This window comes from Scyliorhinus canicula, chromosome 3 (assembly GCF_902713615.1).
Source record: "Scyliorhinus canicula chromosome 3, sScyCan1.1, whole genome shotgun sequence".
In the NCBI taxonomy this organism is placed as follows: domain Eukaryota; kingdom Metazoa; phylum Chordata; class Chondrichthyes; order Carcharhiniformes; family Scyliorhinidae; genus Scyliorhinus; species Scyliorhinus canicula.
In genome coordinates this window covers 157,782,636-157,806,042 of record NC_052148.1, presented here as the reverse complement: position 1 = coordinate 157,806,042, position 23,407 = coordinate 157,782,636, and the positions used below count along the sequence as shown (strand labels likewise).

Sequence of the window (23,407 nt, the reverse complement as noted above, 5' to 3'; positions counted from 1 at the left end):
CTCTCCCCGTGCTGCACACGCTCCCATGCTGCACTCGCTCCCCATGCTGCACTCGCTCCCCATGCTGCAATCGCTCCCCATGCTGCACTCGCTCCCCAAGCTGCACTCGCTCCCCAAGCTGCACTCGCTCCCCATGCTGCACTCGCTCCCCTTGCTGCACTCGCTCCCCATGCTGCACTCGCTCCCATTTTGGACCCGCTCCCCATGCTGCACTCGCTCCCCATGCTGCACTCGCTCCCCATGTTGCACTCGCTCCCCATGTTGCACTCTCTCCCCATGCTGCCCTCGCTCCCCATGCTGCATGCTCCCCATGCTGCACTCGCTCCCCATGCTGCACTCGCTCCCCATGCTGCACTCGCTCCCCATGTTGCACTCGCTCCCCATGCTGCACTCGCTCCCCATGCTGCACTCGCTCCCCATGTTGCACTCGCTCCCCATGCTGCACCCGCTCCCCATGCTGCACCCGCTCCCCATGCTGCACTCGCTCCCCCGTGCTGCACTCGCTCCCCATGCTGCTCTGCGCTCTCTTCTCATACCATTGTCTGTACAGTGCAGAAAGAGGCCATTCGGCCCATCGAGTCTGCACCGACCCATTTAACCCTCACTTCCACCCTATTCCCGTAACCCATTAACCCCACCTAACCATTTTTGGTCACCAAGGGCAATTTATCATGGCCAATCCACCTAACCTGTTGGTCTTTGGAATGTGGGAGGAAACCGCAGCACCCGGAGGAAACTCACACAGACACGGGGAGAACGTGCAAACTCCGCACAGTCAGTGACCCAGCGGGGAATCAAACCTGGGACCCCGGCGCTGTGAAGCCACTTGTACTACCATGCTGCCCCTCTTCCCCTGTGCTTACTCTTCACTCTTTCCTGTGCTCTCTCCCTGCGCTCTATCTGTTTGCTCCCTGTGCTCTCTCTCTCCGATCTCGCTCTCCGCTCTGTACTCATGCCATTCTCTCTCTCCCTGTTCTCTCTCTGCTCACTTCCTGTACTCTCTTTCCACTCTGGCCTCCTGCTGTGCTCTTTCTTTGTTCTTTCATCATGCTGTGCTCTCTCTCTGCTCTTTTCATGCGTTCTCTCTTACATAGACATAGAACATAGCGTGGGCAGCACGGTAGCATTGTGGTTAGCACAATTGCTTCACAGCTCTCCCGCTCTCTGCTCATTCCCTGTGCTCTCTCTCCGCATTTTCCCTGTGCTCTCTCTCTGCTCTCTCCCTGTGCTCTCTCTACCCCCGCCTCATGATGTGCTACCCCTCCATGAACACAGGCCAAATCTTTGAAAATCAGCAGTTCTCTTTGGCAATATTCACTCCCCAATTGTAAAGCTTTTCCGGAGTTCTGGTTGAAGGGATAAAGTTGGTTAACTGCACTGAATGTGCTCCTGTACTTTGTTCATTATATATTCTCTGTAAATGTGCACATTCCAAACCTGAGACATTATTTGATTTGCAGGTTAATTCGATTTTGTACATCTCAGACTACTCTTTCAAAACAAGTGAAAAGGAAGTGAAAGAATTCCTGGTTCAAAGTGGCTTTCTTGACAGATGTCTGGAGAATCAGCAAGACCAAAAGCTATTTCTTGTCACATACGCAGAAAAGGTCATTTTTGCTTTTATTTAGTTTATATTTGTCGTTTGAAATAAAGCTGTACTGGTAAAAAGTACTTTCTCGTACTTCAGAATCAAAGTAGTTTTCCATCTTTTGTCTGTATTCTTGGGAGACTTTGGGCGAGATTCTCACAAAACGGGAGAAATCGTAAATCTGCCGTAAAACCCAGGCGGGTTTTACGGCAGCGCGCCCCTTCCCGACCGGGGACCGATTGTGGTCCCCGGTCGGTGCTAGCAGCCCGACGCCGTCGGCTCCGGCAAGACGGGCTTAACGAAAATCGTTAAGCCCGCTTGCCGGAGTTAGCGCTGGCTGACGCGTCATATGACGTCAGCCACGCATGCGCAGTTTGGAAGACTCCAACCCGCGCATGCGCGGGTGACGTCATCGCGTTTTTGCGCGAAACCCGCGCATGCGCGGGCCGGGTTGCCCCTCAGCCGCCCCGCGAATGGATACTGCGGGGCGGCGGAAGGACAAGTAGTGCGCGGGCATCGGGCCCGCTGCCCGCGATTGGTGGGCACCGATCGCGGGCCCATGGCACCCTTGGCACGGCCGTGGTACTGCCGTGCCAATCGGTGCCATGGTTATAAAAAGCGAGTTTGTGACGCCGTTTTTACGAACGGCAAGACCAGGTGTGTTTGCCGTTCGTAAAAACGGCGGAAAGGGCTGGGACTTCGGCCCATCTAACAGCTGTGAATCGCTGCCGGCCGTAAAAAAACGGCGGCAGCGATTCGGGTCGGGACTTCGGCGGGGGGGGTGGGAGAATAGCGGGAGGGCGGCAAAAATGTCGGGAAGGCCCTCCCGCTATTCTCCCACCCGTCGTGGGGGGCGGAGAATTTCGCCCTTTCTCTTTGAAATATCAGAATTTAATGAGGAAAGATTTAGAGGAGGGGCAAAATTGGCAGGTCAGAATGATTGATAAGAATCCCGCTGATGTTAAATGTGAGGATATGCCAAACCCATAAGGTAACCTTGGAACCCCAATTCTTAGTGGCGTATATTTTCAATTTGGTACAATGTGAGAAAATGTATGGAAACCAGGGAGGAATAGTGCCATCATTGTGTGATCAATTAATAAATAATACTTATTAACTTAAAAGTTAAAAAAATACACAAGAAGGACTAGAACAAACTACGAAATGTAATCACATCGTAAGGCTATACACATGCAGTATTACATGACATTACCCCTTCTTTCCGAACTACTTACGTTTCCTGAACTCTGAGACACCTCTTTGTTCCCAAACAACATCCAATATTTTATAACTCTATGAGCTAAATCCAGCAAATAATTACCACATATATTTGGTAAAATCATCTTCAGTTTCAGTGAAGGCGAAATCGTCTCGGTTTAAGTTTTAGATCTTAACCGGCTGCTCATTTAGCAATAACTTGTTTTCGGGAGACTGATTCTTCAGTTGGATGTGGCTGTGATAGTAGCTGATACTGTGGCCCTCTCTCCAGTTATTGGGCTTTGGATATATCATTCTTCCCCTTTGATGTTACCCACCCAGTGGATCTAGCTTTTAGCATATATGTGTCAGTTTCCTTATCTCCCCACTTTGAAGTTACCTCCTCTACACCCCATTGATTTCCCTGAGTCACATAGTAAAAACTTGCTTTTCTCACTGATATGCTTATTTACATATCAAAATTCCTTCTTACAACTTCCGATACCAACACCCCTTTTAATTTTATTTTATCCCAATTTCATTTTTTAATCTTAATTCTCCCCAATTCTTAACATGATAGGCCTCCTATACCAGAGGCCAGAGTCATTGTAAGACACAGGGGAGGCTTGAGATGCCCTAATTCACACCCATATCCAACAGCCTTAATGCCCTTGAAATGACTGCACCAAAATAATTCATGCCCACATTGGTATGGCATCTTCTTACACTCATTGTTGCCATTGCCTTGTGCTCGGCCTCTCCATGTGCTTTGGTTCGTCCGAGGAAATGCTCAAACTGAGTCTCCCCCCATTCAGGCAGGCAAGGTTATACCTTCCATGTGACAAGTCACCATTCACTGCACCAACAAACCACATCCAAAAACATAACTGCAGTTTAATGAGATAGCACCCCTAATAATTAACATACTCAGACTTGAGACACTGTGATGGGAAATGTTCAGCCTGGAGTTCAGTTACTAGTGGTGTACCACAAGGATCTGTTTTGGGGTCACTGCTGTTTGTCATTTTTATAAATGACCTGGAGGAGAGCGTTGAAGGATGGGTGAGTAAATTTGCAGAAGCCACTAGAGTTGGTGGAGTTGTGGACAGTGCGGAAGGATGTTACAAGTTACAGAGGGACATAGATAAGCTGCAGAGCTGGGCTAAGAGATGGCAAATGGAGTTTAATGCAGAAAAGTGTGAGGTGATTCATTGTGGAAGGAATAACAGGAAGACAGAGTACTGGGCTAATGGTAAGATTCTTGGTGGTGTGGATGAGCAGAGATCTCGGTGTCCATGTACATAGATCCCTGAAAGTTGCCACCCAGGTTGAGAGGGTTGTTAAGAAGGCGTACAGTGTGTTAGCTTTTATTGGTAGAGGGATTGAGTTTCGGAGACATGAGGTCATGTTGCAGCTGTACAAAACTCTGGTGCGGCCGCATTTGGAGTATTGCGTGCAATTCTGGTCGCCGCATTATAGGAAGGATGTGGAAGCATTGGAAAGGGTGCAGAGGAGGTTTACCAGAATGTTGCCTGGTATGGAGGGAAGATCTTATGAGGGAAGGCTGAGGGACTTAAGGCGGTTTTCGTTAGAGAGAAGAAGGTTAAGAGGTGACTTAATTGAGGCATACAAGATGATCAGAGGATTAGATAGGGTGGACAGTGAGAGCCTTTTTCCTCGGATGGTGATGTCTAGCACGAGGGGATATAGCTTTAAATTGAGGGGAGATAGATATAGGACAGATGTCAGAGTTAGGTTCTTTACTCAGAGAGTAGTAAGGGCGTGGAATGCCCTGCCTGCAACAGTAGTGGACTCGCCAACACTAAGGGCATTCAAATGGTCATTGGATAGACATATGGATGATAAGGGAATAGTGCAGATGGGCTTTAGAGTGGTTTCACAGATCGGTGCAACATCGAGGGCCGAAGGGCCTGTACTGTGCTGTAATGTTCTATGTTCTAGTGGAGTCTTCCCTGTGTCCAGTAACCACCATATGTATCAGAGGTCTTCTCTTCCCCCAGCTCATCTCATGATAACAATCTATCCATCAATCTATGCCTCGGCAGCTGAGGGAACAAAGAAAACTCTTTGCACCAAAGTCCCACACCTGCATATACCTAAATCCGCTCCCCCTCAGGATCTGGTATTTTTCCTCCAGCCCTGCGAACCTAATCTCCACCCACCCCCCGATCGGCGTCCCCTCTGCAAGAAGGCTCTCCAGATCCTGGGTGCCTTACCTGCCCTCACAAATGCTGAAATTAATTTATCCACGCTCACAAAAATGCCTGAGGGGGGAAGATCATGAGAGACTGAAACACGAACAGGAAACTCGGGAGAATGTTAATTTTTATCATCTGTACTCTACCACCAAGGAGAGTGGGAGAACATCCCACCTCTTCAGATCTCCTCTCACCTCCTCCACCAGACTCGCCAAATTCAATTTGTGCATCATGACCTGCTCATGAGCCACCTGAATACCAAGGTACCTGAATTTTGTTCTGGCCAATTTGAATGGTAAGGTTCCCAAGTCTGCCCAAATTCCCTACCCAGGGAATTTACCGGGAAGACCTTGCACTTGTCAACATTAGATTTGTACCCTGAGAAGGATCCAAACTTCCTTAACAACTGCATTATCTTCCCCATACACGAGAAAGGGTCTGAAATGTACAGCAACAAATCGTCCGCACAAAGGGACACCCTATGTTCTCAAACCCCTCCTTTCAATGCCTCTCCATTCCTTAGATTTCATAGAATTCATAGAATTTACAGTGCAGAAGGAGGTCATTCGGTCCATTGAGTCTGCACCGGCTCTTTGAAAGAGCACCATACTCAAGCCCACACCTCCACCCTATCCCCATAACCCAGTAACCACACCCAACACTAAGGGCAGTTTTGGACTCTAAGGGCAATTTGCCATGGCCAATCCTCCTAACCTGCACATCTTTGGACTGTGGGAGGAAGCTGGAGCACCTGGAGAAAACCCACACACGGGGAGAACGTGCAGACTCCGCACGGACAATGACCCAAGCCGGGAATCGAACCTGGGACCCTGGAGCTATGAAGCAATTGTGCTAACCACCATGCTACCGTGCTGCCCCATGACCTAAGTGCGATGGCCAGGGGTTCAATAGCAAGTGGAAACAGCAACAGAAACAATGGGCATCCCTGTCTTGTGCCCCTGTGCAGCCGGAAGTATCCCAAACTCACCGCATTTGTCCTAACATTCGCTGTGTAGGCGTTATATAACAATCTCATCCAGGAGATAAAGATCGCCCCAACCTAAACCGCGCCAGGGTTTCAAAAAAGGAACCTCCATTCCACCCGATCGAACACCTTCTCTGCGTCCATAGAAATAATTACTTCTGGAACCTTCCCCCTAGATGATGCTATGATCACATTCAAAGTCCGTCTGATGTTACTCGACAACTGTCACCTCATGACAAAGCCAGTGTGATCCTCGGAGACCACCTCCGAAACTCACCCCTCCAAACACCTCACCAGGACCTTTGGTAGCACCTTCAACAAGGAAATGGGACCACAGGACCCACATTCCACCGGATCCTTATCCTTTTTTGGGATCAGGGAGATGGACGCTCGCGCCAGTGACAATGAATCGTTATACATCCCCAATAGAAATGGTGCCAGCGCCGCTGCAAATTGCTTAGAAAATTCCATTAGGCCCCGGGTCATTCCCCGGTCACATCGAACCAATGCACTCCATTATCTCCCGGAGTCCCAATGGCGCCTCCAATCCCTGTCCCCTCCCCCTCTTCACCTCCAGAAAGTCCAGCTGCCTAAAATTTGCTCCATCTCTGAGTCTTCCTCTGCCAGGTCTCAGACCTTTGCAGCTCGTGGTAAAATGCCTCAAATGCTCCAGTGGTCTTGGTCTTATCCAGAGCCGTCACCAACAAACTGCCTCCACACACACACCCCACCCCAGTCCCTATTCTGAGCTATCTCTCGTGTAGCTGTGCCTGTCATCTCAACTGGTGTGCTAACAGACGGCTCACCTTCTCCCCATACTCGTAGAATACACCCCGTGACGGACAGGATGAGCAATAAATGCTGGCCTACCCAGCGACAGCCATATCCCGTAAACAAATTTTAAAAACTAAATGTAAACTGGTTCACCACCTTCCCTATCAATACCAGATCGAATTGCACCTGCAACCCCTTTCCGCTAACAGTTGTTTTGTGGAGCCACTGAATACTGCTGATCCGCTTTCAAAGTAGCATCAACCAATCTCTGAATTTGCATCCTTCTGACCTGGTGCCTCTGTGGTTTATAAGATATTACCTTCACTCTATTCACCGCCTTCAGCGCTTCACTAAACGTAGAGGGCATTACCTCCCTATTCTGGTTAAATTCCACATAGTTTTCTATGGCCGAGGATAACTTTTCACAAAACTTCTTGTCCACCAGGAGTGTTGAATCTAATCTCCATGGGGCCACCGTGACCTGTTTCTAACATCACATCCATATTATGTGGCGCATAATCCGTTTTCACTATCGCAGAATATACCGCCCCCACAATCCCCAGCAATCCTACCAAAGTAATTCACCTCCTCTGGTGGATTAAAATTATGTTCTTTGTTTTTGACTGTGACCCAAAGTTTTTGCCGGGGTATAGCACCCGAATCGAACTTACTCCTCAAGAATGCCGACTTGGCCTTTTGAAGTCTGCTCGATGTTTGGCCATGTTCTGCCCCAACTCCCTGATAAATGTGGATCGGATACCCTCCCAACTGCAGTCTCACGTGGCCTTTGCCCACCTCAAAATTCGCTCCTTGTCCTGTTACTGTAACCAGACTTCTCCAGCTCTCTGTCCCTGATGCAGTGACCAGTGGACCTGATCCACCTGGGGGGCTTCTTGAAAACACCCTCGCCAACCAGTTTCCCGAACATCTTCGCCACATAGATGGTGGTGCTTGTGCCTTTAACCCCCTCCAGCTGTCCAACTATTCCTAAATTTTGAAGCCTGGATCAATTCTCCGGATTGTCCACTCTGGCCTTCAATGCTTCGTGGACCTCCGCCAGTATTTTGTACCTCTGCCTACAGCGACACGATTGTGATCAAAGACCGCCTTTTCCTTTCCACCTCCCGAATTATCATGTCCTGGGACTCTATTCACTTCTCCTCCCTCTCCAAAGCCCCATAAGAACATAAGAACTAGGAGCAGGAGTAGGCCATCTGGCCCCTCGAGCCTGCTCCGCCATCCAATTAGATCATGGCTGATCTTTTGTGGACTCAGCTCCACTTTCCGGCCCGAACACCATAACCCTTAATCCCTTTATTCTTCAAAAAACTATCTATCTTTACCTTAAAACCATGTAATGAAGGAGCCTCAACTGCTTCACTGGGCATGAAGAGGAGCTACTACTGCCTCGACCACCCTGGGCAGTGTTGGGCATGTTAGTACAGTGGTTAGCACAATTGCTTCACAGCTCCAGCGTCCCAATTTCAATTCCTGGCTTGGGTCCCTGTCTGTGCGGAGTCTGCACGTTCTCCCCGTGTGTGCGTGGGTTTCCTCCGGGTGCTCTGGTTTCCTCCCACAGTTCAAAGATGTGCATGTTAGGTGGATTGGCCATTTTAAATTGCCCTTAGTGTCCAAAATTGCCCTTAGTGTTGGGTGGGGTTACTGGGTTATGGGAATAGGGTGGAGGTGTGGGCTTGGGTAGGGTGCTCTTTCTAAGAGCGGGTCCAGACCTGATGCGCCAAATGACATCCTTCTGCATTGAAAATTCTATGGATTCTATGAAATGACAGGTCCTTTTGCATTTATAAAATAATGGTCTTTATTGTTGTCACAAATGGGCTTACATCAACACTGCAATCCAGTCACTGTAAAAAGCCCCTAGTTGCCACAATCTGGTGCCTGTTTGGGTACACAGAGGGAGAATTCAGAATGTTCAATTCACCTAACAGGCACGTCTTTCGGGACTCGTGGGAGGAAGCCGGGAACCGAACCTGGCACCCTGGTGCTGTGAAGCAGTTGCAGCACAATAACAGTGGTGGGCGGCACGGTAGCACAAGTGATTAGCACTGTGGCTTCACTGTGCCAGTGTCCCAGTTTCGATTCCCTGCTGGGTCACTGTCTATGCGGAGTCTGCACATTCTCACCGTGTCTGCGTGGGTTTCCCCATGGTGCTCCGGTTTCGTCCCACAGTCCAAAGACGTGCAGGTTAGGCAGATTGGCGTTGATAAATTGCCCTGAGCGACCAAAAAAGGTTAGGAGGGGTTATTGGGTTACGGGGATAGGGTGGAAGTGAGAGCTTAAGTGGGACGGTGCAGACACGATGGGCCGCATGGCCTCCTTCTGCACTGTATGTTCTATAACAAATGCCACAAGAACATCAGTTTACAGAAGCACGTGGTACACTTCTTTGTGGCAGTGGAGTTGGCTGTTCGAATCTCCTCATTTCCATCATGAGATCCACGAGCAGGCGGGAAAACTAACCAAAATATAAATAACCACTATGTATATCAGTGTAAATACAGCAGCCCTACCAACTCCAACCATTGCCATTAACCGGTGCAGTGCCCACTTTAACACGATAAAACTAAAAAACAAAATGGAGACTCGCTAACCATACTGCCCGAGAGCAATTTAACAATTCTAGTATCGGCAGGAGGCAGACAGTAACCGTTTCATAGCCATTAGTGAATTGACACTGCTGGGAAAGGGAACAAGGATGTGTCTCCCCCCCACCCCCCTGCAATTTGAATACCTGTGAAAAGATTTGTGGAATCACATTGAGTAAGCACAAGCTGGTCACAGATACTGCTCACATTTCCCACCGGTGCTTCTTAAATTACCCTGGAATAAACTCCATTAACTGCTTCATAGGCAGTGGTGACACCACAGCAGGTTCCGCCATATATTCCTTCACTGCGCCACGAGGGTCATCCCACTCTTGAGCGGGAGCTTTATTCGATTTAAGCCTGGGATTACAACCCATTGACATCCCACATCAGAGGAGAAATCAACAAGCTTAAATTGCCTTGTTCTGTTTCTCACCAAATCGCCCATAAACCTGGTAGAATGGGTCAGTACCTCAGCCTCCAAGCAGGAGGCACCTTGTGTGTGACTGATCAGCTCATGGCCGCCATCGGATGTCCTGGCCTATAAATATATGTTCAATCTGAAATGATGATAAATTGCCATTTTTGAAACCACGTCTCACTCAAAATAAATCAAAGAAAGGGTGGCACGGTGGCACAGTGGTTAGCATTGCTGCCTCACATTCCAGGAGCCCGGGTTCAATTCTGTCCTCGGGTCACTGTCTGTGTGGAGTTTGCACTTCCTCCCTGTGTCTGCATGGGTTTCCTCCGGGTGCTCCGGTTTCCTCCCACAGTCCAAAGATGTGCAGGTTAGGTGGATTGGCCATGATAAATTATCCCTTAGTATCCAAAAGGTTAGGTGGGGTGACTCGGTTACGTGGATAGGGTGGAAGCGTGGGTGCTTTTTCCAATGGCTGGTGCAGACTCGATGGGCCGAATGGCCTTCTTCTGCACTGTAAATTCTATGATTCTATTAAATTACTTGTCCTCATAGCAATTTGATTAGAATTAGAAAAATATTTCAAAATAACAATTGTTTTAATTTTCTTTGCAGAGCTCTTCCTTGAGTTTATCACTTGCTCATGAAAGAATTATTTTGAGACAACAATTGGAAACAAGGAAATGTGATCTCCATACACTAGAACGAGTTTCCAAGGTTTGACATCTTAGTTAATTGTTAAAGTTTGTGGCATTGAATTTATATTGGGTGTCTACATTGGTTTGCTAAGAATACACTATTACTAAAGATAGAGTGTGAATACCTGTATTTAGAAATGCATCTGCACACTCCATTGATGACTTAGTAGGATTACCTATGTCGGCTTCTCTGGCCACTGTCGGAATCTTTTTAAAAAAAAATAATTTTTAATGAAAAATTTTGTATTTATACAACATCGAACCATAATAAAATACCAACAATAACAATAATGATATCTATCATAAACATTCGCCCCTCAATGAACAACACAACATATTAACAACAAGTTAAATTAACACAATGTTAAGTTACATAACCATAGAGAAAGAAAAAAAATAGTAACTATAATAAGGAATAACCCCCCGGGTTGCTGCTATTGACCAAGATACCTATCTTTGAGCCAGGAAGTCCAGAAAAGGCTGCCACCGTTTATAGAACCCTCGTACTGATCCTCTCAGGGCAAATTTGACCCTCTCCAACTTTATAAATCCCGCCATGTCACTGATCCAGGTCTTCACACTTGGGGGCCTTGTATCCTTCCACTGCAGCAAGATCCTCCGCCGGGCTACTAGAGATGCAAAGGCCAGGACACCGGCCTCTTTCGCCTCCTGCACTCCCGGCTGCACCGCAACTCCAAGATTCACGAGTCCCCACCCTGGTTTGACCCTGGATCCAACCACCCTCGACACCGTCCCCGCCACCCCCTTCCAGAATTCTTCCAGTGCCGGGCATGCCCAGAACATATGGGCGTGATTCGCTGGACTCCCCGAACACCTGGTGCACCTGTCCTCACCCCCAAAGAACCTACTAATCCTAGTCCCGGACATGTGGGCCCGGTGCAACACCTTGAATTGGATGAGACTAAGCCTCGCACATGAAGAGGAAGAGTTGACTCTCTCCAAGGCATCCGCCCAAGTCCCGTCCTCTATCTGCTCCCCAAGTTCCCCCTCCCATTTAGCCTTCAGCTCCTCCACTGACGACTCCTCCACCTCCTGCATTACCTTATAGATGTCAGACACCTTCCCCTCGCCGACCCACACCCCCGAAAGCACTCTGTCCATCGCCCCCCGCGAGGGCAGCAAAGGGAACTCCTCTACCTGTCGCCTAGCAAACGCCTTTACCTGCAAGTATCTGAACAGGTTCCCTTGGGGGAGCCCAAATTTATCTTCCAGTTGCCCCAGGCCCGCAAACCTCCCGCCAATAAACAGGTCCCTCAATTTGCTGATGCCCACCCTTTGCCATCCCCTAAATCCCCCATCAGTGTTCCCTGGGATGAACCAATGACCACCACCCAATGGAGCCTCGATCGAGCCCCCTGTATCCCCCTTATGCCGTCTCCACTGTCCCCAGATTCTTCGGGTCGCCACCACCACCGGTCTCGTGGTATGCCTCCTAGGAGAGAGCGGCAATGGCACCGCTGCCAAGGCACCCAGGCTCGTACCTCTACATGACGCCATCTCCACTCCTTTCTACCCCCCCCCCCCCCCCCCCCCCCATCACCCATTTACGCACCATTGACACATTGGCCGCCCAATAGTACCCCAAAAGGTTGGGCAGTGCCAGCCCGCCTCCACCCCTCCCTCGCTCCAGGAAACCCCTCTTCACTCTCGGAGTCCCATGTGCACACAAAGCTCAAAATACTGCTAGTCACTCTCCTAAAGAAGGCCCTGGGATAAAGATGGGCAGGCACTGAAAGAGGAACAAGACCCTCTCAGCACCGTCATTTTGACGGACTGCACCCTCCCCGCCAACGACAACGGCAGCATGTCCCACCTCTTGAACTCCTCCTCCATCTGATCCACAAGCCCGGCAAAATTATGCTTGTGGAGAGTCCCCCAGTCCCTGGCCACCTGCACCCCAGGCACCTAAAACTCTCCCCTGCCCTCCTAAGCGGAAGCCCACCAGCTCCCTCCTCCTGGTCTCCAAGGTGCACCACAAACACCTCACTCTTGCACAAATTCAGTTCATAGCCTGAAATGGTCCCAAACTCAGCTAGCAGCTCCATCATCCCCGGCATCCCTCCCACCGGGTCCGCCACACACAGTAACAGGTCATCGGCACACAACGACACCCTATGTTCCTGCCCACCTCGCACCAAACCTCTCCACCTCCCTGAATCCCTCAGCGCCATCGCCAACGGCTCGATTGCCAATGCAAACAACAAGGGGGACAGGGGGCAGCCCTGCCTGGTCCCTCGGTAAAGCCGGAAGTACTCCGACCTCCTCCCATTCGTGGCCACACACGTCATCGGGGCCTCATATAGCAGCCTCACCCATCTAATAAACCCTTCACCCAAATCCAAACCTCCCCAACACCACCCCTAAGTACCCCCACTCCACTCTATCGAAGACCTTCTCCGCATCCAGCGCCACCACTATCTCAGCCTCTCCCTCAATCGCCGGCATCATGATGACATTCAACAATCTCCGCACATTCGCGTTCAGCTGCCTTCCCTTCATGAAACTGTTATGCTTCTTGAAAGAATGCTCGAAGTCGTCTTTAGGTTAAGGATGATTTATTGTGTCCCACAATAAATTACAGATTACACTTGAGAAAAGGCTGCTCTTCAATGTTCTGCAACTAGGCCCCAAACAGACTAGCACCCTTCAGTTACTTGCACCTCTTGCCACTCCAACCCCTCCGGTTTCAAGTGCTGGAGGCGGGCCTTCGGCGTTCCTTTTATGGGTGTCCCCGCGCTGCCCCCTGGTGACTCAGGCGAGGATTACCACATCCCCCTTCTTCACTTTTTTTTTTTTTTTCGTAGTTGCAGAGCTGTAGTAAAACACAAAGGTAAAGAGTTAGGTTTATATATATATATACACAGAACAGGGCAGGGCGATGCATTTGTCAGTCCATGTTCACAGGTTCAGACGGTCAGGTGCACGTCTGATCCGTGTAGACCTCCTGAGTGGGCTTGGAGATCCAGGGTCGTTTGTGTCCGTGCGGACATCTGCTGCTGGGGTGTCAGGAAGATGTATGACCGTGTCCTGTGGATCCAGTGTGTCCTGCAGATCGAGTGTCGGAAGGACCCGTGGACGAGGTGTGACCTTCAGAAGGTCTCGCCGATTTCGTCGAACCATTGTTCCATCATCCGACTGCACGACGTAGGACCGTGGCGATGTTAGGCGGAGGACCACCGCCATTTTGGACCAACCCCCAGCTGGGTTTCGCAGCCTCACTGTGTCGCCGATGGCCAACGGTGGCAGTACCTTGGCCTGCTTGTCATAGTGCTGCTTTTGCGCTTGCCGCTGTTGACGCATTTGATCCAGGACAGGCGAGTGATCAGGATTGGTGAAGTGTAGCGCTGGTAAAGTTGTCCGCACATCCCTGTTGAAAAGCATCTGAGCTGGTGATAGTCCCGAGCTCAAAGGTGACGAACGGTACGATAGGAGGGCCAAGTGTACGTCAGATTTTGAGTCCGCAGCCTTGCTGATGAGTTGCTTAACTATGTGGACACCTTTCTCCACCCTGCCATTCGATTGCGGAATGTGGGGACTCGACGTTATGTGCTGGAAATTGTAAATCTTGGCGAAGTCCGTCCACTCCCAGCTGGCAAAACAAGGACCATTGTCGGACATGACCGTCCGTGGGATGCCATGCCTGGAGAAAGTTTCTTTGCAGGCCTTGATGACGGCTGCTGCTGTGAGATCCGGGAGTTGCAGGACTTCCGGGAAGTTGGAGAAGTAGTCAATGATCAGGACATAGTTGCGGCCCATGGAGTGGAACAAATCAATGCCCACTTTGTCCCATGGTGACGTGGCCATCTCATGCTGCTGCAGTGGCTCCTTGCATTGTGCCGGTCGATGTCTTTGGCACGTGTCACAGGAGAGCACCATGTTGGTGATGTCCTCGTTAATCCCTGGCCAGTAAACAGATTGGCGCGCTCTCCTTTTGCATTTTTCGGCACCAAGGTGCCCCTCGTGAATCCTGTGGAGGATGTCCGCCCGGAGAGCCATTGGAATGACGATCCTGTCATTCCGCAGTATAATGCCATCGACCACGGATAGTTCAGTCTTGACATTCTGGAACTGTGGGCACCGCCCCTTTGGCCAGCCATGCTGCAGGTTGTGTAGGACTTGAAGGAGGGTAGCATCCTCCTGTGTCGCCTGACGAATTTGCTGCAGCTTCTCGTCCGTTGCCGGGAGCGTCTCCTTGCACCACTGTGCATGAGCTTCCACATCATTGATGGACGCCAGTGGCGGGTTGTCAGCGTCCATGGCTCGTGATAACGTGTCAGCTATCACAAGGTCCTTGCCAGGGGTGTAGACCAGCGTGAAGTCGTACCTGCGCAACTTCATCATCATGCGTTGTAGGCGCGGCGTCATATCATTGAGGTCCTTGTCAATGATATTGACCAGCGGCCTATGATCCGTTTCCACGATGAAAGTGGGGAGACCGTACACATAGTGGTGGAATTTGGTCACTCCTGTTATTAGCCCTAGGCACTCCTTTTCTATCTGTGCATACCTGCACTCTGTGGCGGTCATCGCCCGTGAAGCGTAAGCCACTGGAACCCAGTCCAACTGGTCATCCTGTTGCAGTAGCACAGCACCAATCCCATGTTGACTGGCGTCAGTGGAGATCTTGGTAGGTTTCACTGGGTCAAAAAATGCAAGCGTTGGAGCTGCCATCAGCTGGTATCTTAGATCATCCCATTCAGCCTGGTGAGCCTGGGTCCAGGCAAACTCCGTGTCCTTCCTTGTCACGTTCCTCAACGCCTTTGTCCGTGCTGCCAGGTTGGGTATGAATTTACCAAGGAAGTTGACGAATCCCAGGAACCTTAGAACCGCTTTCTTGTCCTGTGGTCGCTGCATGCTCTGAATTGCAGCGATCTTCTCAGCGTCCGGCTTCACCCCGTGCTCTGAGATTGTGTCGCCCAGGAATGTCAGAGAGGACTGTGCGAAAGTGCACTTGGCCCGGTTGAGCTTGAGTCCAAATTGGTGGATCCTCTGGAAGACTTGCTTCACCCTCGCAATATGGTCTTTCTCCGTCGCCGACCATATGATGATGTCATCCACATAGACACGTACGCCTTCGATGCCTTCTACCATCTGCTCCATGATTCTGTGGAATATTTCGGATGCAGATATAATGCCGAAGGGCATCCGATTATAGCAGTACCTTCCAAACGGCGTGTTGAAGGTGCATAGCAGGCGGCTGGACTCATCGAGCTGCATTTGCCAGAAACCCTGTGAGGCATCAAGCTTGGTGAAGATGCGAGCTTTTGCCATTTCGCTCGTGATTTCCTCGCGCTTGGGGATCGGGTAGTGTTCCCTGCGAATGTTCTTATTCAGGTCTTTGGGATCTAGACAGATCCGAAGTTCACCAGATGGCTTCTTGACGCACACCAGCGAGCTGACCCAGTCAGTCGGCTGTGTGACTCTTGAGATGACGCCTTGAGTCTGGAGACGCTGAAGTTCGGCTTTTAGCTTGTCCCGCAATGGAGCCGGGACCCTCCGTGGGGCATGAACAACCGGTATGGCTGTCTCTTTGAGCAAGATTCTGTACGTGTAGGGCAGTGTACCCATGCCCGAGAAAACGTCGGGGTAGTCGGTGAGTAGCAGCTGTATGTCCTCGTAAATGCGTGATGATGCAGCCGTGTGCATGAAAATCCGCTGAATGAGCTGCAAATCCTTGCAGGCTTGAGCGCCGAGCAGCGAGGACCTGTTGTCTTCCACAATCTCAAAGCGTAGGCCTGTTACGACAGTTTTGTTGGCAACTTGTAGGTGGCAGGATCCCTTTGAGATGATCGGGTTGCCGTTGTAGTCAGTGAGCTTGCATGCTGCAGGTAACACCTCGTGCGTCCCTGGGACCGATGCGAGATCTTTGCTCGTTAGCAAGTTTGCTGAGGCTCCCGTGTCCAGTTTGAACGTGATGGGGAAGTCCTGTACGTGCACCGTGGCAGTCCATTCACTTGCAGAGTTGATGGCATGCACGTGGCGAGGTTGTGTCGTCAGCTCCTGTGGTCCCGCTGTGGCATTAATAATGCCAATGCTGTACGTGTGCTCCCAGGAGTTGAATTCTTCATGGTCGGAAAAATTGTCGTCGGGAGCCTGAGTGTTCGTGACATCAACTGTGCGGACTTTCAGGTTGCCATGCCGTTGAGTGGACGAGTGAAATTTAGCTGTGGATTGACATTGGGAGGCGAAGTGATTCATTTTTGAACACTTTCTGCACCTTTTTCCTTGGGCAGGACATTGCCCTTTTAAGTGGGAGGAGCCGCAGTAATGACACGTCATGACGTCATGCGTATGCTGCGTTCGCGCATGCGCATTGCGGTTTTCAGACCAGGGCCGGTATTGTGAATAGTGCGCATGCGCGGACCGATCACTTCCGGGTTCGCGTCTTTCAAGATGCTGCGCATGCGCAGACGGGCCAGAGAACGGAAGAGACGGCCTGGAAAACGGAAGAGACGACCTGTGAGGGGAATTCACCATCTTTATATCGTCCTCGTGGTGGGTGTTTTGTAAGGAATGTTTTTCAAATAGCTCCTGTACCTGCTGCATTTTCTGCTCCTGTAACAAGCATTTTTCTATGGTAGTTTTTAGTGTTAAATCGTTTTGAAGTAATAGTGAGTCTCTTAGTTTTTTGTCAGCAAGACCATAGATTAGCTGATCTCTGATGAGTGAGTTTGTTAAATCACCAAAGTTGCAGCCTTGTGCCAGCAAGCGTAACTCTGTGACCAAGTGGGTGATAGTCTCCCCTTGTTTTTGGAGTCTGTGACGGAGGGTGAATCTTTCAATGATCTCATTGGATTGAGACTTACAGTGTTCATCCAATTTTGCCATTATCACTTGAAACTTAGTTTTGTCTTCAGTATCCGCATATGTGAAAGAGTTATATGTGTCTACCAGTTGCTGGCCACACGATGTGATTAAAAGTGCAATTTTCTTTCCATCGGTGGCTGTATGTAAGTCCTGAGCTAACAAGTACATTTCAAATTGTTGTTTGAACATTTTCCAATTATAATTTAAATTACCTGTAGCTCTCATTGGCGCTGGAAGTACCGTGTGTTCCCTTGTTGCAGAAAGTCGTCTGAAGTTGAGAGGCTGCAAAGTCTGGTGGCCTGCCTGTTGCTGGTGCTTCTTCTTTGTCTGCTGTCTTTTTCTTTCTTTGTCTTGCTGGTAGCGCTGGTTCCCTCTGTTCAGAGAAGCCACTCCTGTACCATGTTATGCTTCTTGAAAGAATGCTCGAAGTCGTCTTTAGGTTAAGGATGATTTATTGTGTCCCACAATAAATTACAGATTACACTTGAGAAAAGGCTGCTCTTCAATGTTCTGCAACTAGGCCCCAAACAGACTAGCACCCTTCAGTTACTTGCACCTCTTGCCACTCCAACCCCTCCGGTTTCAAGTGCTGGAGGCGGGCCTTCGGCGTTCCTTTTATGGGTGTCCCCGCGCTGCCCCCTGGTGACTCAGGCGAGGATCACCACAGAAACCTGTCTGGTCCTCGTGTACAACCCCTGGCACACAGTCCTCTATCCTGGTGGCCAGGATTTTTGCCAGCACCTTGGCATCCACATTGAGGAGAGATATGGGCCTGTATGAACCACACTGCTGGGGTCCTTGTCCCTCTTTAAGATTAACGAAATCAGCGCCCGCGACATTAGAGTCCAGTTTCTCCGTCCGCACGAAGGCCCACGCCTCCTCCGGGGAATCAAAATAATAATGCCGGTCCAAATAAGTTACCCACAGGCGCGCAGGCTGCAACATTCCAAACTTTATCTTCTTCTTATAGAGCACCTGCTTCGTCCGATTAAACCCGGACCGCCGCTTAGCCACCTCCGCACTCCAATCCTGGTAGATCCGTACTACCCCATTCTCCCAATTGCTGCTCTTCACCTTCTTGGCCCAGCGCAGCACACACTCCCGATCACTGAACCGGTGGAACCTCACCAGGACCGCACGCGGGGGTTCGTTCTCCTTAGGCCTCCTGGCCAGTACCCTGTGGGCTCCCTCCAGCTCCAGGGGCAGATGGAAAGATCCTGCCCCCACTAACGAGTTCAGCATCGTAGTCACGTAGTTTGTCAGATCTGACCCCTCCAGCCCCTCCGCAAGGCCCAAGAACCTCAGATTTTTCCGCCTCATGCGGTGATCGAGCTCCTCGAAGCGGTCCTGCCACTTCTTGTGGAGTGCCTCGTGCCCCTCCACCTTACTCACAAGGACCATGGCCTCCTCCTCTCGTTCAGTGTCCCGCGCCTGCAACGCCTGGATGGCAGCACCCTGGGACGTCTGAATCTCCGAGAGCTTTTTATTCGTTTCCTGCAGAGAGCTCAGTACCTCAGCCTTGAAATCTGCAAAACAGCGCAGGAGAGCAGCTTGCTGCTCCTGGGCCCACTGCTTCCACTCCTCTGGTGCTCCGCCGGCCGCCATCTTGGAGTCCTTCCCCCGTTTTTTCTGGGGAGCTGCTGCCGTTTTTTCCCCCCTTTCCACTCCGAGTTCGAGTCATGAAATGCGGAGAAAGTTGATCAGCACACCTTCTCCCACCGGGAGACGTCGAAAAAATTCCGTTTTGGGCTCTAAATAGAGCCGAAAAGTCTGTTTCAATCGGGAGCTCACAAATGTGCGGCTTCCTACGTCATCACCGCCACCGGAAAGTCCACTGTCGGAATCTTAACTGGATTGTTTGCAACCTTGTTCTCCTACTAGGCCCTGAACTGCGCACTACCGACATCATATCCTCTGCCTACTTCCACCTCCACATTATCACCCCCTGCCTCAGCTCATTTGTTGATGCAACTGTTGGACATCCCTTTGCTCCCTCCAGACCTGACTAATCTATTGCTTTCCTGATTAGCTTCCCATCATCCACCCCTCTACTTCCAAGAATCTCCTCATTGAATTCAAACCCCTCCGTGGCCTCATCCCTTACATCTCTGCAATCTACTCTACCCCTAGTATAGAACCTGACTGGGATAGAATACAGGAACACATGGTCAGGTAGGAACTAACAATACTATGACTACAAAAGACTATGGGCGTGATTCTCCGCTCCCCACGCTGGGTGGGAGAATCGCAGGAGGGCTGGGCGACTCACGACACGCCCCCCTGGCACCCCCTGCGATTCTCCCAGCCCCCCGCTCGGATGAATCGCTGCTCGCCGTTTGTCACGGCGACCGGCGATTCTCTGGCCCAGATGGGCCGAGCAGCCTGACGTTCCCGACCGGTTCACGGCGGCGGCAACCACACCTGGTCGCTGCCATCGTAAACGAGCCAAATGCTCGTTTGTGGCTTGTGTTGGGCGGAGAGGGGAGTGAGCACCACGGCCGTGCTCGGGAGGGGACTGGCCCGCGATCGGTGCCCACCGATCATCGGGCCAGCATCTCCAAGCGACACACTCTTTCCCCTCTGCTGCCCTGCAAGATCTAGCCGCCACGTCTTGCGGGGCAGCGGAGGGGAAGATGGCAACCACGCATGCGCGGGTTGGAGCCGTCAGCCGTCGTGAAGTCAGCCGCGCATGCACGAGTTGGAGCCGGCCAACCTGAGCATGCGCAGCTGACGTCACTTAGGCGCCGCCGTCGCGTCATTCTCGGCGCGTCGCCTTGATGCAAGCGTCAAGGCCCAGCGGCCGAGAGTTACGGAGCGCCGCTCCTAGCTCCCCCGGGTGGGGGTGAATAAAGTGCGAGGAGCCGTCGTGAAACTCGGCCGAGTTCACGACGGCCTTCCCGATTCCGTGTGGGAGTGGAGAATTCCGCCCTATGGCCGCGATTCTCTGCAAAGATTTCAAAGTGTTGTAGCTAGCGGGGACTGCAAGGCCGTTAACACTATTCAATGTTGATTTGTGCACTGAATGAGGCCCCACAGGTTTCTCGCTGCAAATGAAGGATCGGCAGCTAATTCATCAGCACCGCACTCATCAGCCCCCCACTAACAAGGTCGAGCAGCACTTGCTCAGCCAACCCCAGCCAGCTCGCAACAGTGACGCCCAGGTGACCGACCCCAAGATTCGGGGTTGCAGATCTGGGAGGCAGCTGGATACAGTGGGGGCCAGGAGGGATGTCCTGTTCCCCTGAGGGTCCAGGAGGGTCAGCAATAGAGCAACCAGTGCTGCCTGGGACGATGCGGCGGCGGCTGTGAGCGTTGGGTGTGTGACCAGGAGGACTGGCATCTCGTGCCGGAAAAAGGTGAACGACCTACACCAGGCAGCACCAGTGAGTAGACACCAATGGCATTCCCCCCAACCCTCCCACTGACCACATGTCCATTCTCCCCCAGGTCCTCCAGCCGACGCCATCGGTCCATCCTGAGTGGCCCCCTTTTCAGCCTCCCAGGAGAACACCTCGGAGGAAAGGTCCAAGGATGCCACGATCGAGGTGTCACAGCTGCCATCCCCACCCTCCACCAGCACAGCTACATACTTGGTGGGAAATGTTAGTGGTCAGGCTTCTGGGGCACAACCTGGTGAGCACCCGACTGCTGTTGAGGCACATCAGGTGGAGGTAGGAACCCCCAGGTGAGACAGGGGTCGGAGGGCTGCTGGATCCAGCTGGGTCCCAGCCTGATCCTAAGCCTGTGAAAGAGGTCATCCTGGAGCTAATGGAGATGTTAGGGAGTGGTTGGGACATTTGGAGAGAGATGTCAGTGACACTCCAGCAGGTCCATAGCCGCTTGGAGGAGTCCCAAAAGCTACGGGTGCAGGAAATGTCGCCGGCAATGCGTGGCACCAAGGCCAACACTGGAAGGGTGGCGACCGCAGTGGAGAGCTGGTGCACGATGTTGGCACCAAGAGTGAAGGTGTCCAAGTCGTCGTGCAGTCAGCGACAGCCATGGCTGAGGGTCTTGGCAGAATGTCCAACTCGCTGGGGGATGTCACCCAGTACCAGGCTGACCTTGATGAGGTTCTGCGGGACACGTCCCACTCTCAGGTGGGGAACGGCCGAGGCCTACAGTTCGGTGATAACTTTGCATTCAGAGTGCAATGGTTTGCATTGTGGACTCATCAGATCTAGAGACTTCTGCTTTTAGATCGTAGGTAGCAGAACAGAGAGAGAGAGCAGCTTTAGTGGCTTCCCTGTAAATTCCCAGTAACAGCAAGCAGCCAACATTTGAGAGAAAACGAGAGAGAGAGCAACACAGCTTCCCCTTTTGGAGTCCAGAAGTTTTTTGCACGGTCCTCTGAAAAGAAACCCACCTGGCAGGAACCAATCGCTGTCTGTTGCCAGGCAGAATACTGTCCCTGCCCAATCCATTGTCCACCAGCCAACCAATCAAACCAAATGCCTCGAATCCCTTATGTGCCATAAAGTCCGCATTCTTCAGTTCAAAATCTAAATCATCAAACCATAGTGTACTATTTTGTAACTTTGAGTTCCTCACTTCCCCTGCTCGACTTTAAGGTATGTCTCCACTAAAGATCCATGGACTAAAAACGATAATGATAAAATAACAGAAATAGGAAATAAGGGAATCAATAGGAAGGGCCCTTGCCCTTGATTGGAAGCAGAGGGAGCGCACGGCTCTCACAGTCAATGTTGTGTGCAATCAGCATGCATCTCATTTCATGCACCTTATTTTTCATGCGTAACACTTCAGTCATACAGTAGGAAAAAAGCTACACAGATAGAAACCAGTGGAATGTGGCAATTCTACGCGTGGGCAAGAGTCAGCAAAATGTTTTGGGGAACATGCTCAGAACCCTGATGGGCTGCATGTGGCCCCTGGGCCGCAGATTGTCCACCACTGCTCTCGGTAAATTACTCCTTCGCAGAGTCAGCACAGCTACAGTGGACTGAATGATCTCCTTCTGCACTATATCCATTCTATGAGAATGAAAATCTGGCACTTTTAATAATTGCCAATCTATTTGCAGCAATACTGGGCATAGATTGAAAATCCATTAACTTTTCCACACAGTGGATTGTTACGATCTGAATGCACTGCCTTAGAATGTAGCGGAGGCAGGTTCAATTAAGGCTTTCGAAAAAAAGATTGATTATTTCTGGAAAGGAAGAATTTGCAGGATTACAGAGGAAGGGGAGGGTAGTGACACTAGGTAAGTTGCTCCTAAGGGTGACAGTGCCCATGCCATGCTTAATAGGCTCCTTCTGTGCTGTAACTGTTCTGTCATTCTGTGATATGCATTAGTGTAAGAATATGAACTCATGTTTTCATAGTTTTCAGTTGTAACTGTGTGCATTATGATCTTAATATTATGTCATGCATCATATCATTTAATTTTTTCTTTTCCACCCATCTCAGAGAAAATTACCTGATGAATTTAAAAAGAATGTGAGCACACCAACTTTATATCCAGTTGCCTACGCATCAATTCTGATGAAGGCTGTAAGTTTTCTTACTTGTCCAGAATACATAATTCTAATTCTAAATATAAATGCATATTAATTATAAAAGATTGGTATAATGTTGGGACATTTGAAACCATGATCAAACACCTTTCCCGGAACGTGTGAATTTAACCTTGTCTGTGCCTTAATCTACTTGCTTATCCCTTAAGGGAAAGTTCTGTAAAGTACAAATTCAGTGAAATGTCAGGGTATTTAGTTTCCTTTCATTTCAGATCATTTAATCTTGGCTTATGCATTCCAAATATGTTTACCTTGATTTCTCAGGACTTCTGGGTTCTGATTTGACTTTGACTAAAAGGTTGACAAACTTTGGCCAGGATTTTTCAGATGCAGTGAACCAGCCAATGGTCCATTGACTTTGCTTGGAGCAGGGGACCCGCCAGGGGGTGGGATTGGAAAACCCCGGTCGTTCAAGAGAATAATGGTTGCACAAGAGTATTTGCTCATCTTGCTCCCCCTTTCCACCCAGCCCCATTGTGGTATCTTGTTTCTTAAATTATTCCAGGTGTTTTTCCTCTGGAAGTTTATTATGCACATGTGTTGTGTGAAGAAGAATT

General features: G+C 50.4%; 1 protein-coding gene across 1 annotated transcript in view; it reads left to right on the top strand.

The window, feature by feature from the left end:
• The first annotated feature begins 1,464 nt into the window (after positions 1-1,464).
• Positions 1,465-23,407, top strand: part of LOC119963046 — a 125,581-nt gene continuing 103,638 nt past the window's right edge. Inside the window, exons 1-3 of the mRNA XM_038791555.1 lie at positions 1,465-1,607; positions 10,403-10,504; positions 22,744-22,827. Coding sequence (XP_038647483.1) covers positions 22,819-22,827 — 9 coding nt within the window. The 5' untranslated portion in view covers positions 1,465-1,607; positions 10,403-10,504; positions 22,744-22,818. The remainder of the gene's footprint in view (positions 1,608-10,402; positions 10,505-22,743; positions 22,828-23,407) is intronic.